Source organism: Myotis yumanensis, unplaced genomic scaffold (assembly GCF_028538775.1).
Source record: "Myotis yumanensis isolate MYYU_CA2020_CCGP unplaced genomic scaffold, mMyoYum1.0.hap1 SCAF_2, whole genome shotgun sequence".
Taxonomy (NCBI): Eukaryota; Metazoa; Chordata; class Mammalia; order Chiroptera; family Vespertilionidae; genus Myotis; species Myotis yumanensis.
Genome location: NW_027223753.1, coordinates 167,046,845 through 167,065,234, shown reverse-complemented (window position 1 = coordinate 167,065,234; position 18,390 = coordinate 167,046,845). Strand labels below are relative to the sequence as shown.

At 44.1% G+C, this 18,390-nt stretch overlaps 1 protein-coding gene across 1 annotated transcript in view; it reads right to left on the bottom strand.

Annotated features, from left to right (window-relative positions):
- Positions 1-12,488, bottom strand: part of MB21D2 (Mab-21 domain containing 2) — a 117,278-nt gene extending 104,790 nt beyond the window's left edge. The window contains exon 1 of the mRNA XM_070406563.1: positions 12,245-12,488. Coding sequence (XP_070262664.1) covers positions 12,245-12,455 — 211 coding nt within the window. The 5' untranslated portion in view covers positions 12,456-12,488. The remainder of the gene's footprint in view (positions 1-12,244) is intronic.
- Positions 12,489-18,390: the final 5,902 nt, after the last annotated feature.

Here is an 18,390-nt window from a genome sequence, read left to right as displayed (position 1 = left end):
ATCCAAAGTTCTATCAGTCCTGGCCCCTTTAAGCAATGGTTCTGAAAGGGTGGGCTCCAGACCAGGAGCAGCTCATCACCTGGAGACTCAGTAGAAATACAAACTCTTGGATCCCAGACCTGTTCAATCAGAAACTTCAGGAGTGGGGCTGGCAACCTGTCTTAATGCCATTGTAGTGAAGGAACAGCTGGCAGGGGCTGAGAGCAGTGACCCCTTTTAGAAAAAAAAGATGTAAAAGGTGATCTCATTCCCCATTGCACCCCCCCACTCTTAGGTGTCCTTGACTCTGAACCCCAAAACCAGTAGGGGCTGTCCACCACTGTCGTTTTCCTTAACTGTCCAGTCCTGGTGGGCCTTTGGCTCACCAGCTCGTATCTGGATGAACCACGCCTTCTCACAACAGGACTATGAGCCCCCTGGGCATTGATGCCAGTAGGATTATGTTATTCCAAATCAGAACCACAGCCTGTATGACACCAGGCTGCCCACACCAAGGGCACAGTTAAAAGAACAAACTGTTGAGTCTCCTTTATTAATCACAATCCACACAAGCAGCTGCTGTAAGAACAGCTGCGGCTGCTAAATGGGTGATCTTGAAGCAGCCTAGAAAAGTGCTTACAAGTTCAATACCAATAACAGACACGTGCAGACTTGTAATCTGTTGGCTTGGTTCTTCCTCCAGATCTTCCCTGCCTCTCTCTGGACCGGAAATCCTCCTTCTTCCACACCCTGGGACAGAGTAGGTGGGTAGGGGAGAAGGTTCTTAGAATTAGCATAACACAGAATTTGGGGTAACCTTTAAAGGACTTGAGTTTGATCCTACCTCGCCCTTTTTGTGACCCTAACTTCTCTTGACAATCAGTTTCTCTCTATGTTAAAATAGATAAAATAATAATATCTACTTCAAATGGTTGTTGAGAGAAGTCAAAATTACATTATTCATATAAAAGTATTTTGTAAACCGTGGAAAACTAGATAAAAGTCTTATTGTCCCATGAAAACTGTTGTTTGACCCATAAGTCATCTAAGATAGCACTCAGTTTCTAGCCAGGGACAATCAGGTGAAATCAGAGAATCACATGACTACAAAGGGCCTTCTGAGGACCTGTAACCCAACCTCCTACTCTGCTTCCCTCCCCACCAATCCCTGAATGCCCTGAACAACAGCCAAGCCAAAGGGTGGCCCCACCTGAAATGGAAAACCTTCACCTGCAGGAAGGTCACTACATTCCAAGGCACACAGCCCACTCCTTCCACCTTGGGCCTAATCTGAACATAGACCATTCCGCCCTGTAAGGCCAAATCAGACTTGCTATCATTCAAGCAGCCTTGAGAGCTTGAAGCCCACCTCAGCACCTTTGCACATGGTGCCCTGTCCACCTGGAATACTCTTCCATCTCGTCTTCAGATGGCCAGGTCCTTCTTAGCCTTCCATTTCAATGTCTCTTTAAAGAGGTCTTCTCTACAGTCTTCATTCCATCCTACCTAGTTATCCTCCATCATAACACTCTGTGCTTTGTTTTTTTCATAGCACACATCCCTACTTATTCGTGTGCTTAAACCTTGTTGAATTCCCCCAGAGAATAGAAGTTCTATAGACATAGTGACTTTGCTTCTCTTACTCACCACTCTGTGCGCTTATCTTGTAATTGAGGCACAGTAATTGCACCAGTACATGACAGGCACTGCAACATAAGTTGAATGAATATATGAATTAAAGAGTGAATGCTTAACGACATTCCATGAATATTGTAGTTATTCAAATAATTGTTAGAACAGAAATCTAAACAAGACTTACACCAACTCTCACTACTGATTTAACTCATTTCACAAATAGTAATCATGGCTTCTTGTATTGAGGAAAAAATATTAAAAAATAAACAAATTGAGCAACAACTGCCCATGCCACCTTTATGCATAGCAGCACTGGCCCTAGTTATCTATCTCTTTATCTTGTATAGAGGGAATTCACAAAAAGGCACTTAAGTGGACAAAAAACAGATAGCTGTTTCCTGAAGAGAGGGCCTCACATAATAGCATAATTATAGACTGTCTTTAAAGAAATGACTCAGCTGGCAAATGCTTACCCAAGTCCACTGTGAAACTGACAGGGACTCTAAGAACCAGTTGGGCAGGGCCTAACAATCAGATGTGGAGAATGCATACCTATAGGGCATGTACTTACCCATTCCACCATCCGGCAGCCTCAAGGGCTATATACCTGTGGTTCAGGGGGAAGGTAGAAAAGCCCAGAGAGGAATGAAAGCTGCTACCATGGCCTTGTCTGAGAGTACAGACACACCCCAGTGACCCACGGAAGATGCCGGGGGTAAAAAAGCCTACAAGCTCTTGGCAGGCACTGTGCTGCAGCAGAAGACACTCAGATCTGGTGGAGTCCAATTCTACATTTTACTCTACAATCTCCAACTGTCATATCAGTCTCAGGACTAATCCCATCTGTAATGTGGGTTCATAGTTCATATACAACCTTTCTCAAAGGCCTGTCCAAAGAATGATACCATGCCATACCAGATGTGAATATGTATAATCGGTAAAGCACTAAACAAAGGTGAGTTATTGAGGTCAAGTAATAGTTTATAATAATGAAGTATCATTATGGTGAGCCGGCACGGTCATGGCATACTCAGCCCCACATTGGGCGCCTTATGTGCTGAGCCAGCTCAGCCAGGTTCAGTAACCTTGAGAGGGGGTGGTGAAGGATGGAGAAAAGATCGACAAGAGAAGAAAGCTGGGTCTGGGTGGGACACTGTCCTCTCTGATGGAGAGCTAGTGACAGCACCACAGACTACAAGCCATGTCTTTATTTTATAGCCAGATTTCACGAGGCAAAGTAAGGGAGTGGTCAAGATGTTTACAACATTCTCGTGGGTTTCAATACTACTCAATTACATGCACCTGAACTCTATCAAGCCCACATCACTCAGGCACATAGGTTCAAGCTTACAACTATAGCTGTTGGCTATAATTGTTCTGGGAGGGCTCTGCCTTCCAAGCTGGGACTTGCACGTGGCAATGAGAGGACTGTGCCCTCTCATTAGTCCTAGGCTTGAACCTGTCCAAACACTGTGGCTGCTCTCCACATATCATTACAATTTGGACTCCAGAGTAGGCAACTGAAAACTTGCAGGTGGACTGGTAAGCACATGGAATACCTCCATGGGAAAGATGGCTTATACTGTCTCTGCAAGGCCTCACATGTAGGCATGCAGGAGATCCACGAGTACCCTGTATTTGCGTGGTAGAAAAGTCAGGGTCTACAAGAAAGAGACATTGCCCCAAGTTACTATATACTGCTCTCAGTCAACAAACTATAGTAATCACTTGGGACATTTCTTAATTGCCCTATGGTAACTTTAAGGGCATTATTCTTGGAACGCAGAAAAAGACTCCGCTACTACACAAGATCAGATTAAGATTCTCTTGACTCCAGCAAAGATGAGATAGCATGGAAAATCATAAAGAGACAATGTCGGAAAGTGCTTATTCCTTAAAAAGAGCCTGAAATAAGCTTCACACAGAAGGGCTCTTTTAAAGTGAATCAAGTAACTGAACACTCTGTGAGCACCTACTATGTACATGACCCCAATGGGTGCCGCAAAGATCAATGAGCCAGGGATTCTCTAACCTAGGGCTTGGGAAAGAATGTGCTAAGAGATATAAAAGGGGCTCAGGTGTTAGGAAAACAGAGGAAAGGTAAATTATTTTCCACTCAGAGAGATAGAGGAAATCTTATGAGTCAAGTGGCATTTGAACTAGGAGAGAAAAAAAAAGCAAAGTAGAGATAAGGTGTCAGAAGGCCGTCTGTCGAAGCTGAGACTTAACTGCCTCTGTGACAGGTCTTGACAGACTGGAAAAGCCAATGAACCCCTGCAAAAAATAAGTGTATTTAAATGAATGTGATAAAATTACACAGGACTTCCAAAAAAAATAGTAGTGAAACACAAAATGCATTTAAAAAATAAATTTGTGATAGAGTTCCATGTGATTCTTTATGAATGCAGTAAATAAAATCCAATAGCAAGTCTAATAGCTACCATAATTTCAAAGCAGCAATAAATCATTTGAGATATCAAATCATAGTAACAGCTTTAATGTGAAAGTATTGTGTTTCTGTAAGCAGCAAAAGCAAAAAACATAGGTTCTTCTATGGTTTGTTACCTACTTTTATAATGGAAGGAAATGCTATATTTCAGTTAGAGGTTCATAAAAATAAAGATGCAGCGTTTTCCCATTCAAGTTCACAGGGTTTATGCTCTTATTACCATGGATCCAGGTTAAGAAATCCTGATAGAGAAAACAGCCTAAAGCAAAGGAAGAAAGTGAAAAATATGGGTGGTGTTTTGTGACCATGCAGAGCATGTAAAGACACAGATAGGAGATGACATCGAAAAGCCAGTAAAACCTTCAGAAGTCACCAATACGAAGATTCATAATCCTCAATTATTAAATCACAGAATGTGCTCTAAGTTCCAGAACAATGTCTTCTTTTGGAATAAAAGAGGAATGAGAGAAGCTAGGAAAACATCTTTCCGCAGGTTTCAAGTTATAGCTTCTTTTAAAAGTGTTGTGGATGACAGCACAGTCATAAATTGACAAAAAAAAGCACACATCCAATATGAATACTGTTATGTAAAACCTTATGCACATGAGAATGAGTGGGTGTAAGGGTGTTTATAAACACAGATGTCTAGAAAAATGTACATCAAATATTAACTTAATTAAAATTTGGAAGTGATTTTACTTTCATCTTTGTATTTTCTATCATTGAAAAAGAGGCCCAAAAGAGGTTAGGAGACTTTATCCAGGGTAACACACACCACACAGTACAAAACAGAGCTGGTACTAGACCTCAGAAATGTCCTTTTTTTGTACTGCACAAAAGTTTTCAGATTCAGAATTTAATGTACCTGCATACATGAGGTAGGTCGGCATGCGCTGCATAAGAACGTTTAAGTCAATGGTGGTCCCATAAGTTATAATGGAGCTGAAAAATTCCTATCACCTAATGACATCGTAGCTGTTTTAACGTGTTAGTGCAATGCATTTTCATTACTCATGTGTGTGTGGTCATGCTGGTGTAGGGTGTTTATAAAGCCTACAGTAGTGTACAGTAATGTCCTTGGCCTTCACATTCACTCACCACTCACTCACTGACTCACTCCGAGCAACTTCCTGTCCTGTAAGCTCCATTCATGGTAAGGGCCCTATACAGGAGGACCATATTTTATCTTTCATACCATATTTTACTGTACTTCTTCTATGTTTAGGTATGTCTAGATACACAAGTACAATTGCCTATAGTATTTAATACCGTAACATAGTATACAGATTTGTAGCCTAGAAGCCACAGGCTATCCCATATAGCCTAGGTGTGTAGTAGGCTATACCATCTAGCTTTCTTGTAAGTATACTCTATGATGCTCACATGAAGACGAAATCACCCAACAATGCATTTCTCAGAACAGACGCCGTTGTTAAGTGACACGATGGTAATTATTAGCCCCAACTTACATATTCAGAAATTGAGGCCCAGAGTTTGTTTAGTGACTTGCCCAGAGTCACACAGCAAGTACCTGGAAGAGTTAGGGCTAGAATCCAGGTCTCCTGACACTCCTGAGAGCAAGAATACTAGTGTCATTGTTAAAAGCAAGGGTTTCCATTAGCCTGTCTCAGCTGTGCCATTACTTGCTGGGAAACTTAGGAAATTCCTGAATTTTTTCATTCCTATGGTTCCATATAGTTCTTTACTTCTAAGCATTATGGTTATGATTAAATAATACAGTGATGTAAACACCTATTACAACCTTTGATACAGAGTACACTCCAATTATCTCAATCTCTATGCTTCCCCACCCACCTCTGTCCCAGGTACAAGAACTCCAGTTGCAGGAGCCAGCAGACATATCTGCTCATTAGGCTCAGTAGCCTGACTCTAGACTCGAAAGTCAGCTGGGATCATGCTCATTGTGCTAGGAGCAGCTCTACTGAATGGGCAATGCACAACATTAGGCCTAACACAGACAGGGTGTAGAGCGCTGACCAGCCAGTTTGGGAATCGCTAGGGATTCTGATTCAATGGATCTGATATGGGACCACAGATTCCGAATTGTTAAAAAGCTCCAGGAGAGTCTAAAGCAGTGGTTCTCAACCTGTGGGTCGCGACCCCTTTGGCGGTCGAAAGACCCTTTCACAGGAGTCACTTAAGACCATCCTGCATATCAGATATTTACATTACGATTCATAACAGTAGCAACATTACAGTTATGAAGTAGCAACGAAAATCATTTTATGGTTGGGTCACAACATGAGGAACTGTATTTAAAGGGCCAGAAGGTTGTGAACCACTGGTCTAAAGCAAGCATGTCAAACTCAAAGGCTAACTAACACGGGCCAAATAAACGAGGCATGCGTGAGTTTGACATGCTTGGTCTAAAGCAGCAGTCACCAACTGGTGGTCTGTGGAACACTGGTGTCCATGAGGTCCAAAAGGTTGGTGACCGCTGGTTTAAGGAAACCTTTGGAGCAGCGGTTGCCAACCAGTGGTCCGTGGACCCCTGGTGGTCCGTGAGGTCTGTCTGACAGGTTGGCGACCGCTGGTCTAAAGAGCTAACATTCAATAATGAGTTCTCAGTTTGACAAGAGAGAATTTCACATTTCTGTGAATACGAAAGGGTCCCAGTCTAATCTAGAGCAATGCATTATCCAATAGGCGACACAACAAGGACATCAAGGGAAGACCAGGATCATCAACAATTCTAGGCTCTTCTGTCAAGGACAAAGAACAGCAACTGCCCAGAGCTATGGAGGATAATTAAAATCAACCCAAACTAGCAGCAAAAATAAATGTTCTGAGGCACCTCCCTGCCCTAGATACATATTGTTGTCGGAGATGGAACAGACTTCACAGATGATCTTGTCCATTATACAGACACAGCACATTAGCAATTTGAACTCTAAGGAACTTGTCAAGACTTGGAGGCCCATAAAGCAATGATTCTAAATAAATTCCCTCAATAAATAAATACTGCTGAATGAATTAAAAGAAAAGTCCCAAACACTAGAAAGACAGGGCTTCAAAATGGCCTACTCTGAAAATACAGAAGGTGTCTAAATATATGGTAGGTCTGTCCGGCAGTGCTCCAAGTACCACACCGTAAGTTTAGAACTTAGAAGTGGGCATGTGGTATTTACGGGCCTGAAAAAAGACAAGAGCCAGAAAAACTATTTTCCTTGAGTTGATGGCCAGAAAAGAGAGAAGGGTCTCCAAAGGCCCATATGAATTTCTCAACCTTTTGGCTCAGTATTTTGTCCTTAGGACCCTGTATACTGCTTGCAGGCAGTATAACATTCGGTAAATATTTGTTAAATGCATGAAAGTAAGAGAGGGAAAGAACTAGGGAGACAAAGAGTAACCTTCCCTGCTTCTAGAGGCCAAATAAGCTACTGGGTACCTCATTCCCCAAGGACTGGGGCCCTTTTAGTTGTCTGAACCGAAAGCCATGGAAACTGACTACTACTACAGTGGCAGGATCATGAGAATTTGGGTTCAAATTCAAACTCTGTGTGATCTTGGCATAAGAACTAGACCTCTTTGAACCTCAGCGTCTCACCTTAAAAAAAGAGATAATACCTCATTCACCTATTTCACCTCCAAAACAGGCATGATAATTTTTATCCTTACAAAGCTGTAGGAAGAAAATTATATGAGCTAATGGATTTATGCAAAGTAGCTACTAGCACAATGGTGGGCACACAGTATGAGCTTAACAAGTGGCAATGCATGTTACTAGTCATGCCCTCTAAAGCCAGAGCCTATATTCTCCTAAGCTGCCTCTAATCGTACTCCAGAGTCTTTCTGATAGCAAACTGAGTTATAATTCTAGATTAAGTTCACTAGATTTCCTAATAATGCCCATTTCTTGAAATAAATATTTAAATCATGTATACATTCCTTTTCTGTTTACAAAGTAACTTCACATTCACACATAATTCTGAAATGATGCATTATTGTTATCCATGTTCAGTAGGTGAAAGAACTAAGACTGCTCAGCCAGCAAGAGGCAAAGTGGAATTGGCACAGATTTTTAACATTTTATTTTAACGGCCATCATTTTCTTAACCAGAAATTCAAACAAGTAATTTTATTGTTGAATAAAATACTTCAACTCAGGCGGCTTTAGAAATCACCTTAGATGCTTCATGGATCATCCTAAAATTTATAGTTGAAATCGGAAACAAAATCCTGAAAGCAGAGGCAGTAATAATTTTTAAACAAAGACCTTCCTCTGGTCTTAATGCATCTATTATGAATAGTCTCAAGTAAGAGAGGAGCACGTCATAGTCAGGCTGATATATGTTTTAGCAACATCTCTACCATTTATTAGCCATAGGGCCCTGGGTGATTCTTAACCCCAGTAAATTTCAACATTACTCCTAAGTTGTGTGAAGTTTCTGGCATCGAGAAGGCAAGCAGTCATTTATAGCTACTCTAACAAGCATGCCATGGTACTGACCATCCATTCAGAGTGTAGGCAATCCAAGTGACTGCTTGTCTCCCTCCTGGCTTCTCTAACTTCTGCATACTCCCTGTTCTGCATCTGCTCAGTGGGGACACAACCAGTCTCCAACCAGCCTCGCCAGAGGATGAAGATAACAAAGGAGCTGGCAGAGACATTATGCAAATACTAAATATTATTAAAACATTAATGAACTCTGGCAATTTCCCTGAATTTTGATAAATGGTGTGTATTATGCACGGCCAGCCTCTCACACAATTTGCGCTCTCAAATATTAACCAGATAATAACAGCAACCACTCTCCTCAAAGACCAAGATGTAGTGAAATAAGGAGTCTAGCTGATTCCAGATAACACCCGACCCCAAAAGAATCAGAATCTCTGTACATGCTGTAACCGGTTTGGCTCAGTGGATAGAGCGTCGGCCTGCGGACTCAAGGGTCCCAGGATTTTTTTGTTTTTGCTTTTTTAAAAATACATTTTATTGAATTTTTACAGAGAAGAAGGGAGAGGGATAGAGAGTTAGAAACATCGATGAGAGAGATCGATCAGCCGCCTCCTGCACAGCCCCCAGTAGGGAAGTGCCCCCAACCCAGGTACATGCCCTTGACCGGAATCGAACCTGGGACCCTTGAGTTCGCAGGCCGACGCTCTATCCACTGAGCCAAACCGGTTCGGCAAGGGTCCCAGGTTTGATTCCGGTCAAGGGCATGTACCTTGGTTGTGGGCACATCTCCAGTAGGGAGTGTGCAGGAGGCAGCTGATCGATGTTTCTCTCTCATCAATGTTTCTAACTCTCTATCTCTCTCCCTTCCTCTCTGTAAAAAATCAATAAAATATATTTAAAAAGAAAAAAATCTCTGAACAAACAGAGACTGTCAGGACAGGCCATGGAGAACACGGTGACCACCAGCAGGCTCAGATCAACTCCACAGTCTATGCGGAGCCCAGCTTGGACAGGGCAGTGGAGTTTGCTGCTGCTGAAAGGTCACTGATTATGACAAATGTCTACCACCACTTTGCTCTTCTGCATATAGTTGTCTCCAAACTAGAAACAAAAAAAGGTTTGGGAAGCTGGGGGACTGTAGTCGGGGCTAATAATCATACATAAGAGTGACTTCAGCTGCCAAAAAGCAGAGAAAGCTCATCCACAGCTCCATTAAAGAGGCTTGCTCTGCCATTTCATTCCGTGCGAGGGGATAAAGTCTTTAAGCTGCTGGCAATCCTCAGGTACAGCTCAAAGGCAGAACAAAGCCAAGAGGACCCACCCCTCCCCCTAAAAAAAAAATCTCCAAGAAAAAAAGGCCTGGTGCCACCCAGTGGCACCTTAACAAGCTGAGGGTCATTAAGACACCTCATTCGCATATTCATGAGAGACTCAAGGCAGTGGCAAGTGAAACAAAGTGCACAAAAAGAGGTTTTGGTTTTTCAGCCAAGCGAAAATCCGCTTTAGAAAAAGTAAATCCACACAGGGACCCTTGCTGTCTCCAAACCTCCAGTCGTCCAGAGCAGCCAGCACCTCATTAAGGGAAAGCAAGGAACTCACAAATGAATGCAGCACCACACACCGGCAAGCTCATTTGGCCATCTGCCTCCTAGTGTCCAGAGGGGCCAAAGGCTTATATGACACACTCTCCTGATTTTTGTCTCCTGCAGGTGGAACTATCAAATCCCTAGGGAACAAGAAAGCTGCCTTTTGCAAGGTCAAGTGGGTAAAAAGGAATAGAAGATAATTTAGTTCACCTGTCAACACAATGCCACTCATGCCATTAAGCACCTAGGAATTAGACATACCTGGGTAAAGGCTTTGCTAAACCAGTGTATCAGCTGTGGGGTTAACACAGCGGTTCCTAATATGCTAGGCATTTAAACTTACTCCTCCCTACATCCTCCCATTTTCTGTTTCAAGACTATCCTGACTGCTGGTGATCCAGCATCTCTTTCTAGTGAACCACTTAGGGCAGGAGACATCAGAACTGATGCAGGGGCTATCACAACACAGTGGCAGACTTGCATTATTTATGTCAAAGAGAAAGACCATCATTAAGCAACGTAAATAACTGCTCTGAACCCACTCGGTGTGTTCCCACCCTCCTGACAATCACTGTGCTGGTTTTCAGCTCTGGTAGCTTTGTAAGCTTGTAAGCTGCCCTCTGGAAGCTCACTCCCACATGCAGGAGCGTGGTTTAAAAAAATAAAAACATACTCAATTCATCCAAAGAGCCGAATGGTTGAATATGTCAACAGAGAGCTTTTCAACCCCATACACAATCTATATGATACACGTGGGGAATGGGGACCAAAAGGTAAAATGCAGCCCCAAGTTTTAACATGCTTTATCCAACTTCTGAACGCAACGCTGCTATTGGAGTCCACACGTTCAATGTGCATTACCCCCCACTTGGGCTGCGGAGAGGAAGAAAACCGAGAAGAAAAAAAGGTACTCCGGGCAGAACCAGCAACAGACAGCCGGCAGAAATGCCAGGAGACGTCAGGAGAAAGGCAAGAGCTCTGTCTCCCTCTTCAATCAAATTTTCCACTGCCTGGAAAACTGGCTGAGGATGTGTTTGTAGAGAGCACAGGGAGAGACACGCGTTAGGGCAGCGCCACACTTGGGATCCCAGTTGTGCGGGACGTTCCCCGCCAGGCCACAGACTGCGCGCCGGGCAGGGCGGCGCTGGTGGAGCCGCAGGTGACGAGGGAGGCTCCCAGCAGCGGCCACTCACACTAAAGATCAGCAGCAATAATCCCAACGACGGGACACCTGAGGAGGGGCGCGGTCTCCCAGGCCAGGCTCTATTATTCAACTCACCATTCAACAATCAGTTTAAGGACCCGTCGGTGCCGGGTGAAGGGGTAGCAGTGGGCGGCATATTTCTAACTGCCCCCCCCCCCCCTCCGCCCCCCGACGTCTCCCAGGTTCGAATCTCAGGGCACCTCTCCGGGCCAGCGCACTGACAGCACACAAAGAGGAGGGGCTGGCGCTCCCTGGGGGAGGGAATTAGCAATTCCGAGCTCCGCCAGAACCCTAGGGAAGCACCGGAAATGCTTCCGACCGCTTCAAAGGGCAGTCGCTTTGCAAATCGAAGTTGCAACAACTCCGGGCGCCCAGCCTACTTGAGCGGGTTACTAGGGAACACCCAACAAGTTTGGCCGCCAGGGCTTGGCATGACAGCGCCCCGCCGCAGGACCAGAGAAGCAACTTGTCGCTCGGGCGCCGAGCCAGAGCCCCCAGCTATCCCCATGCCCCAAGCTCACCCCACGTCCCAAGCTATCCCCACGTCCCAAGCTCGGGAACTGACCCAAGGCTCGGCGCGGGTCCGAACCTCCGGAGTCAAATCCCTTCATTGAAAGGCGCCGCCGAGTCTCACCTGAACCGCGCAGCTGCCAGGGGCGTCCCCCACCAGGGATACCTTTCTCCTTGAACACTTCACCTGCCCACCGGTCCTAGCCGGTGAGCAATTAACAAAAGAGCCAGTGAACCGGGGGGAAAAGGCACCCGGTGCAAAGTAGAGTAAGGTGAGGAGATAAGGCAGCTCTGCTAGCAGCGGAGAAAGAGGAGGAGAGGCGGAACAGAGATGGGTTATAGCCCAGGCGCCCGGCTCTGGGCAGGAAACCAAGAGGGAAAGAGAGCGCGAGAAGGGGGAAAGGGTGCTCTACCCCGCTTACCATCACACGCATCCACACCTCCCCCTTTTGCCTCCTTACCCAGCATGGAAAAGATGAAATCCTTGGCTGTGTGGATCTCCAGCGCTCTCTGGTCGTCGTATTCCCGCTGGTCGTGCTTCGTGAATTCTTGGATGAGTTTGTTCAATTCCTCCACCCGAGCGCCGGACCTGAAATCCAGCTCCGGGAACGTCGGCTTGTTGTTGCAGCCCAGGGAGGCTGCCTTGCTGGCGGTGGGAGCCGCCATCTTCATGCAAAACGCGCCGAGCAGCAGCTCCGCGGCGGCAGCGGCACCCACCCCCGCCCCCCACCCCGCCCCCTGGGCCTCCTCCCCTCGCCGGCTCCTCGGCTGCGGCCGGGACCGTGGGCGGGCTGGAGGGCGGGCGCCTAGGCGGGCGGTCCCGGCTCCGTGCGCTCCGGGCGTCCCGGCTTCGGAAGGAGCTGGACTGCAGCGCGAGTGCGCGTGTGGCCCCGACACCCTCTCCTGCGCCCCACGCCGGCCCTGGTGCTGCAGGTCCTTGCCCTCCCCTGGCCCTCGCAGGCAGCGGCGACCGCGGCCCGAGCGCCAACCGAGCCTCCCTCGGGGCGAGGAAAGTGAAGTGGAAACAATGTGAAATTCACCAGCTCTGAAATCAACAAGCTGCCGGCTCGCGTGTTAGGGAGCCAGCACCAGCGTCCCCATTTAAAGGGACAGCGCACCCAGTGGAAAGAAAAATAAATGACAGAGGTCTGCGCGCCCATGCCACTTGCCAATCTGTGATCAGGCAGACGTGCGAGGTGTGGATGTATTCATTCTCTACCTCCACGCCCTTGGGGAGCTGGCTGGGCTGGCCAAGAGCATTCTTGGGAGAAGGGAGTCTTCCTCGACCCGATGTTAAGGGCTGTGTCCTGGGCGAGTACATCTCTATGGGAGAGTTTCCATCTCAAGAACCCCAGTGTCTTTAGATGGTGAAGGAACCTGCCTTAAGGATTATGAAACCAGTCTTCTGCCCTTTTCCGAATAGGTTGCCAAGTAAGATAGAATTAAGCGCCTCAAAAATGAGAGTGCCCACGCCACCCCTGTATAGACACCTTAATTAGTCACTGAGGTATCCCTTACCTTTGCCCTAGGTAATTAATTTTCCTGGATAACAGCTTATTCAACTTAACATATAATAAGTTAATAAGATTCAACCTGCTCCAATATAAAGCTAGAGAAACGAAAGTGTGGGTGTGGGTGTGGGTGTGGGTGTGGGTGTGGGTGTGGGGGAGGGGAAACAGGATGAATTGCTCCAGGTGCCAATGTATGTTGAATGACTAGGTGAAATTCTCTCTCGTTCAATAAATACAATTTGAGCATCCACTATTTGCCAGGCAGAGTGCCAGAACATGCTGCACAGTGATAAGTCAAAAGACATAGTTTTTGCAAATAAGTTATACGTATTTGACAAAGCAGGTTCCATCTAAGTCAGTCCTTTGGACAGAATAGGATCTCAGAGGTGTTTTTAGTGTTTATGTGGTTTTTGACTCAAACACTTAGGAGGCTTCTTGGTTTTTAGAAATAAAGGTAATTCTCCGATATCCATCTGTTCTCTACCAGAGTCCCAGATTTAGATAGTACCTTGTTTATTTTCTTACCTGGGTTCCCATGGCCAAGAACGCAAACTGTTTTGTTAGACCAAGAAATTAGTCCAGTTCTCTGCTATGCCTTCTCCTATAAAATGAAGATAATAATAATCCCTGCCTCATAGACTGTTTTAAGGATTACATGAGCTAAAGTGGGTAAAACAGTGAAATGCCTGACACAGTAGGTACTTACATGTTAACTGCTACTATTGTTGTTATAAACTTTTTCCCCACAGCATTTAGCCCTGCACCCGGGCTAAACTGATGTTTGTTGAATCAAACAAGTGAAGAACTTAGGCATAACTAATTATTTTGCTTTTGGTATGCTTCTCTTTGAAACAAGCTTTCTCACCCACTCAATATTAAAGAGGAGGGATATGTACCCAAATAAATGCTAGTGAACTAATGAGGAAGCTTTCTAAAAACCTCTGGCTTTTGTAGGTCTGCTGCACTTGCCATAGCTTTTCATCTGAGAGGGTATTACCATTACTTAGGCAGGGATATAAACTATACAAGTGGTTGGAACTTCAACAAAAATTGATCCATTACCATCTGTCAATGCTTCTCTCATGATCAATACATCTGTGAGACAACTGGCTGAGGCCCAGTCTTTCCATGAATTAAAAGGATCCTAGTTCATCTATGTAAGCAACAACCTCCAACCTACATAATACAATTGAAATAATTCATGTAAAAAGGTCAAAACACTTTTTGTTAATTTCCAAAAGCATGAATGAGGCATTACTCCTCCCTGTTTCTACTTATATTCATAGAGAGAAAATAGGTAGTTAGCAGGAATTGTTCTGATTGTGCCTTAGTCCTAGGTCTTGAATGTTTTGAATGAGTAAGTCTCTGTGCTTCTTCATTGTCTGTCCTATTCTCCATCAGCCAGATCAGAATTCTATGAATCACTGACCTTCCAGGAACCTGTATATTTAGAATGTACTGAATAGTTAGCTAGATAAATTTATATGCTCTTATAGAACTCTGGTAAGATGGTATAAATATCCCTTGTTAAACAAGCAAAATAAGTAAGACAGAAACCATAATTTCCTGAATTGGTCTCTTGGGAGACTTTTTAACCTCTGGACGCTTAGACTATGAGCTCTTCAAGGGTAAGTGTTGTGTCCCTTGTCCTTTGTAAACACTGCACTTAATAGAGTTTCTGGCCCATCTTGTGACCTTAATTAATATACTTGAATAAGTGAATGAACAAACTAATACCATCTCCCAAAGTCCAGGAAGCCAGCATTAAGGTGGCATATGCTACAATTAAATATATCAATATAGCCGAAATCGGTTTGGCTCAGTGGATAGAGCGTCGGCCTGCAGACTGAAAGGTCCCAGGTTCGATTCCGGTCAAGGGCATGTACCTTGGTTGCAGGCACGTCCCCAGTGGGAGATGTACAGGAGGCAGCTGATCGATGTTTCTCTCTCATCGATGTTTCTAACTCTCTCTCTCCCTTCCTCTCTGTAAAAAAATCAATAAAATATATTTTTTAAAAATATATCAATATAAGCTATCTCTGGTCTCCCAACAATAACTTATGAGTTGTTATAAATATAGGTTTCTCTGCTTGAGTTTAATTAAGTGCTTCTATTTTCATGCCTTTTTTCCCCTGTGGCAGCCCTTTGTTTAAACACTCACAGCAAACCAAACCAAACATCTTCACTGACAAGGTATTGCACTCCGCCCTCAGCACCTAACCCAGCACCCAAGATACATACAAGGGAAGCTATGAATTGGTATAAAGGACCTACACCCAGGGGACCTGCATGTTATATGGCCTAAGAGAAGGAAGGGTAATGGAAAAGTGAAGAGAGAGAGAGCATAATTATTAGAAGATAATAAAGAGTGTCTGGGTCTTGCAATAAAAGTGCACATTTTTAGAGTTTTGACAGATGACACAGAGAAGGTCAATGGAGTCTACTATCTAAATGAGCATTAAACTTGCTCCTTCAACATCAAACAGACCAAGAAACTTAGAGGTAGAACTGCCCCTCTACTTCCACTCCCAAATTTTATTAGCCTGTGAAAGAAGCCTTCTTCTGGCTTCTCTGGAACTGTTTGTTTTTAAATAGGGCTCTAAAGTTCTGTGGCAAACTCTCAGCCATGAATAACTGGACTGGGCAGAGCATGGATTAAAAATAGCAAGTTCCACATCCGTATGATGGATTAACAAAATGTAATTTTAAACAAGGATTCTCTGGTCAGAGCGATTTAAATAGCAGCCCAGGCTACAAGATCTGGCCTTTGGGGGCAGTTACATTTTCAATAAAAGTCTTAACGAAAGAAAGTGGCCAGAACTTCTTATGATTTGAAAAATGTAGGTAGGAAAAAGAGAGGCAAACATCATAGACATGTAGAATGCTGATAGCAGAAGGTACTTGAGGAATACATTTTATCCTCCACCTTCGTTTTGCAGATAGAACCGAGACACAGAAAGGAAAAGGAGACTCGCCTAAATAGTAGAGACAGTGCTGTTTCTATTTTTCATGCTGACTTCAAATTTAGTAAATATTTATGGTGTTTCCAGAACACCAGAGGGGACATGAAAAATGCCATGAAATTTAACCAGATTTCTAGCAAAGTCCAAAGAGGAGAGTGGGCCTTGGGCAAATGCACTCATTGTACTCAGTTAAATGTCAATAAACCTGGAGTTTCTGACATTTAGAATTACTTGGCTCCTGTTCAACACCACCCCCCACTCCACCCTCCGCAACACCACCACCCTTCTCCGCCAGTAGGTGGATAAGCAGGACTAGAGCTGAAATCTCCTTGGTATCTCACAAAGTCATGCAAGTTCACATAGCAAATTGGGTCATTTTACCTCTGGTGAGATTAGACCATGTAACATTACTGAGGTTCCCAGGACAGTGGGGATAAGCCTCTTGACATAGCTATTCCGGTCTAACAAGGTGAGCTCCCAGTGAAGCCCATCCCATCTGGCACATTCACATGGATCACCTTTTGCCACACTCTCCCCAACGCTGAGGGCCTGGGTAGTCTAGCTGTGAAGAAACTGTAGCAATACAAATCTCTACCCAAATCTGCCATATGGGTCTCTACTCCTATTATTCTCAGGTGGGCTAAATCTATAGAAGTAGAAAGGAAAAAATTAGACTCTAGGATTGGCAATAACAGTATCTGATAACAATTATTCACAATTTGTCATTCCTGACAAGAATAGAGCACTTTAGGATTCAACAAATAAAAATGCAACTTATCATAAAAAAATCTGTTGTTTATCTGATCATCACAACCTCCTAGACAAGCAGGATAGTCTGGACTGTTACTATTATTCCCATTTTAGAGATAAGAAACTAAAGTTCAGAGAGATAGTAATTTTTCTGAGGCCAACAGCTAATAATTGTCATTTTTCTGCTCTCTATTTAGATATAATTTCTGGCAAATAGTTTTCCTTGAGCCAACTCTACCCCACATACCAACATCTAGGCCCACATACCGAGGTCTAGGTCATGTAGCCTCTCATCGCCATTGGACTCTCTCAGGGATGTTCCTCACACTTCATTGTAGCTGCCTAACGACTCATATCTCCTTAACAAACGTGTGCTTAATGTGTGTAGAGACTTTGCCTATCTTGATCATAGATGTATACCCATGAGTCTGGAACATAGTAACTGTTCAATAAATGTTTGATCAATGACGGAGTAAACGTATGCAACAAAACAGCTGGCTCAGGTTCCCAACTCGGGTCTTGATTTATGACCCAGGATCTTTTCATCAAACTTCACTGATTGTTGTTAGCAACCACTGAATATCCAGAAAAACACCAACAATCTCTTACATTTTGGAGAGCTATACACTTTGCCCAGCATTTCACATGCACAAGCTAATCCCAAAGCTCAATTCAAGTTCCAAAATGGTAAAGAAAGCCTTTTGTTCCTCTTTTTGCTACCTTAAAATCTGAGCTCAGGTCATTTGCTCAATAAACTGTATGGGAAAATAACAAAAATTTAAGTCCAAATTTTCAATTCTCCTTCTTTTTGGGAAACCCAGTCAACCTGACTTCTACACATCAGACAAGAAAAAGAAAATTGATTAATCGCTCTAGAAATCCTCTTTCTAGAATGCCTTAGCCTCCCTAAATGGGGAAAACTTCGGAGAGTCTCTTACCAAAACCTAGACATTGCTCCATCCCTTTTTAGCCCTTGAACTTGCCAAAAGTCTGGGTGTAGGTCCTCTATACCAATTCATATCTTGCCTTGTATGTACTTTGGGTGCTGGATCAGGTGCCAAGGTTGGAGTGCAATACCTTGTCAGTGAAGACTGGAGATATTTGGTTTGCATTGCTGTGAGCAATTAAACAAAGGGCTGTCACAGGGGAAATTGATTTATATTTTTTTGAGGGGTGACTGTAGGGCAGGAGTGGGGAACCTTTTTTCTGCCAACGGCCATTTGGATATTTATAACATCATTCGAAGGTCATACAAAATTATCAACTTAAAAATTAGCTTGCTATATTTGGTCAAACATTTAATTAACTCACCCTTAATGCCTTGGCAGGGCCAGGGGTGCACGTTCCCCACCCCTGCTATAGAGGATGGAACCAAGAGAGATG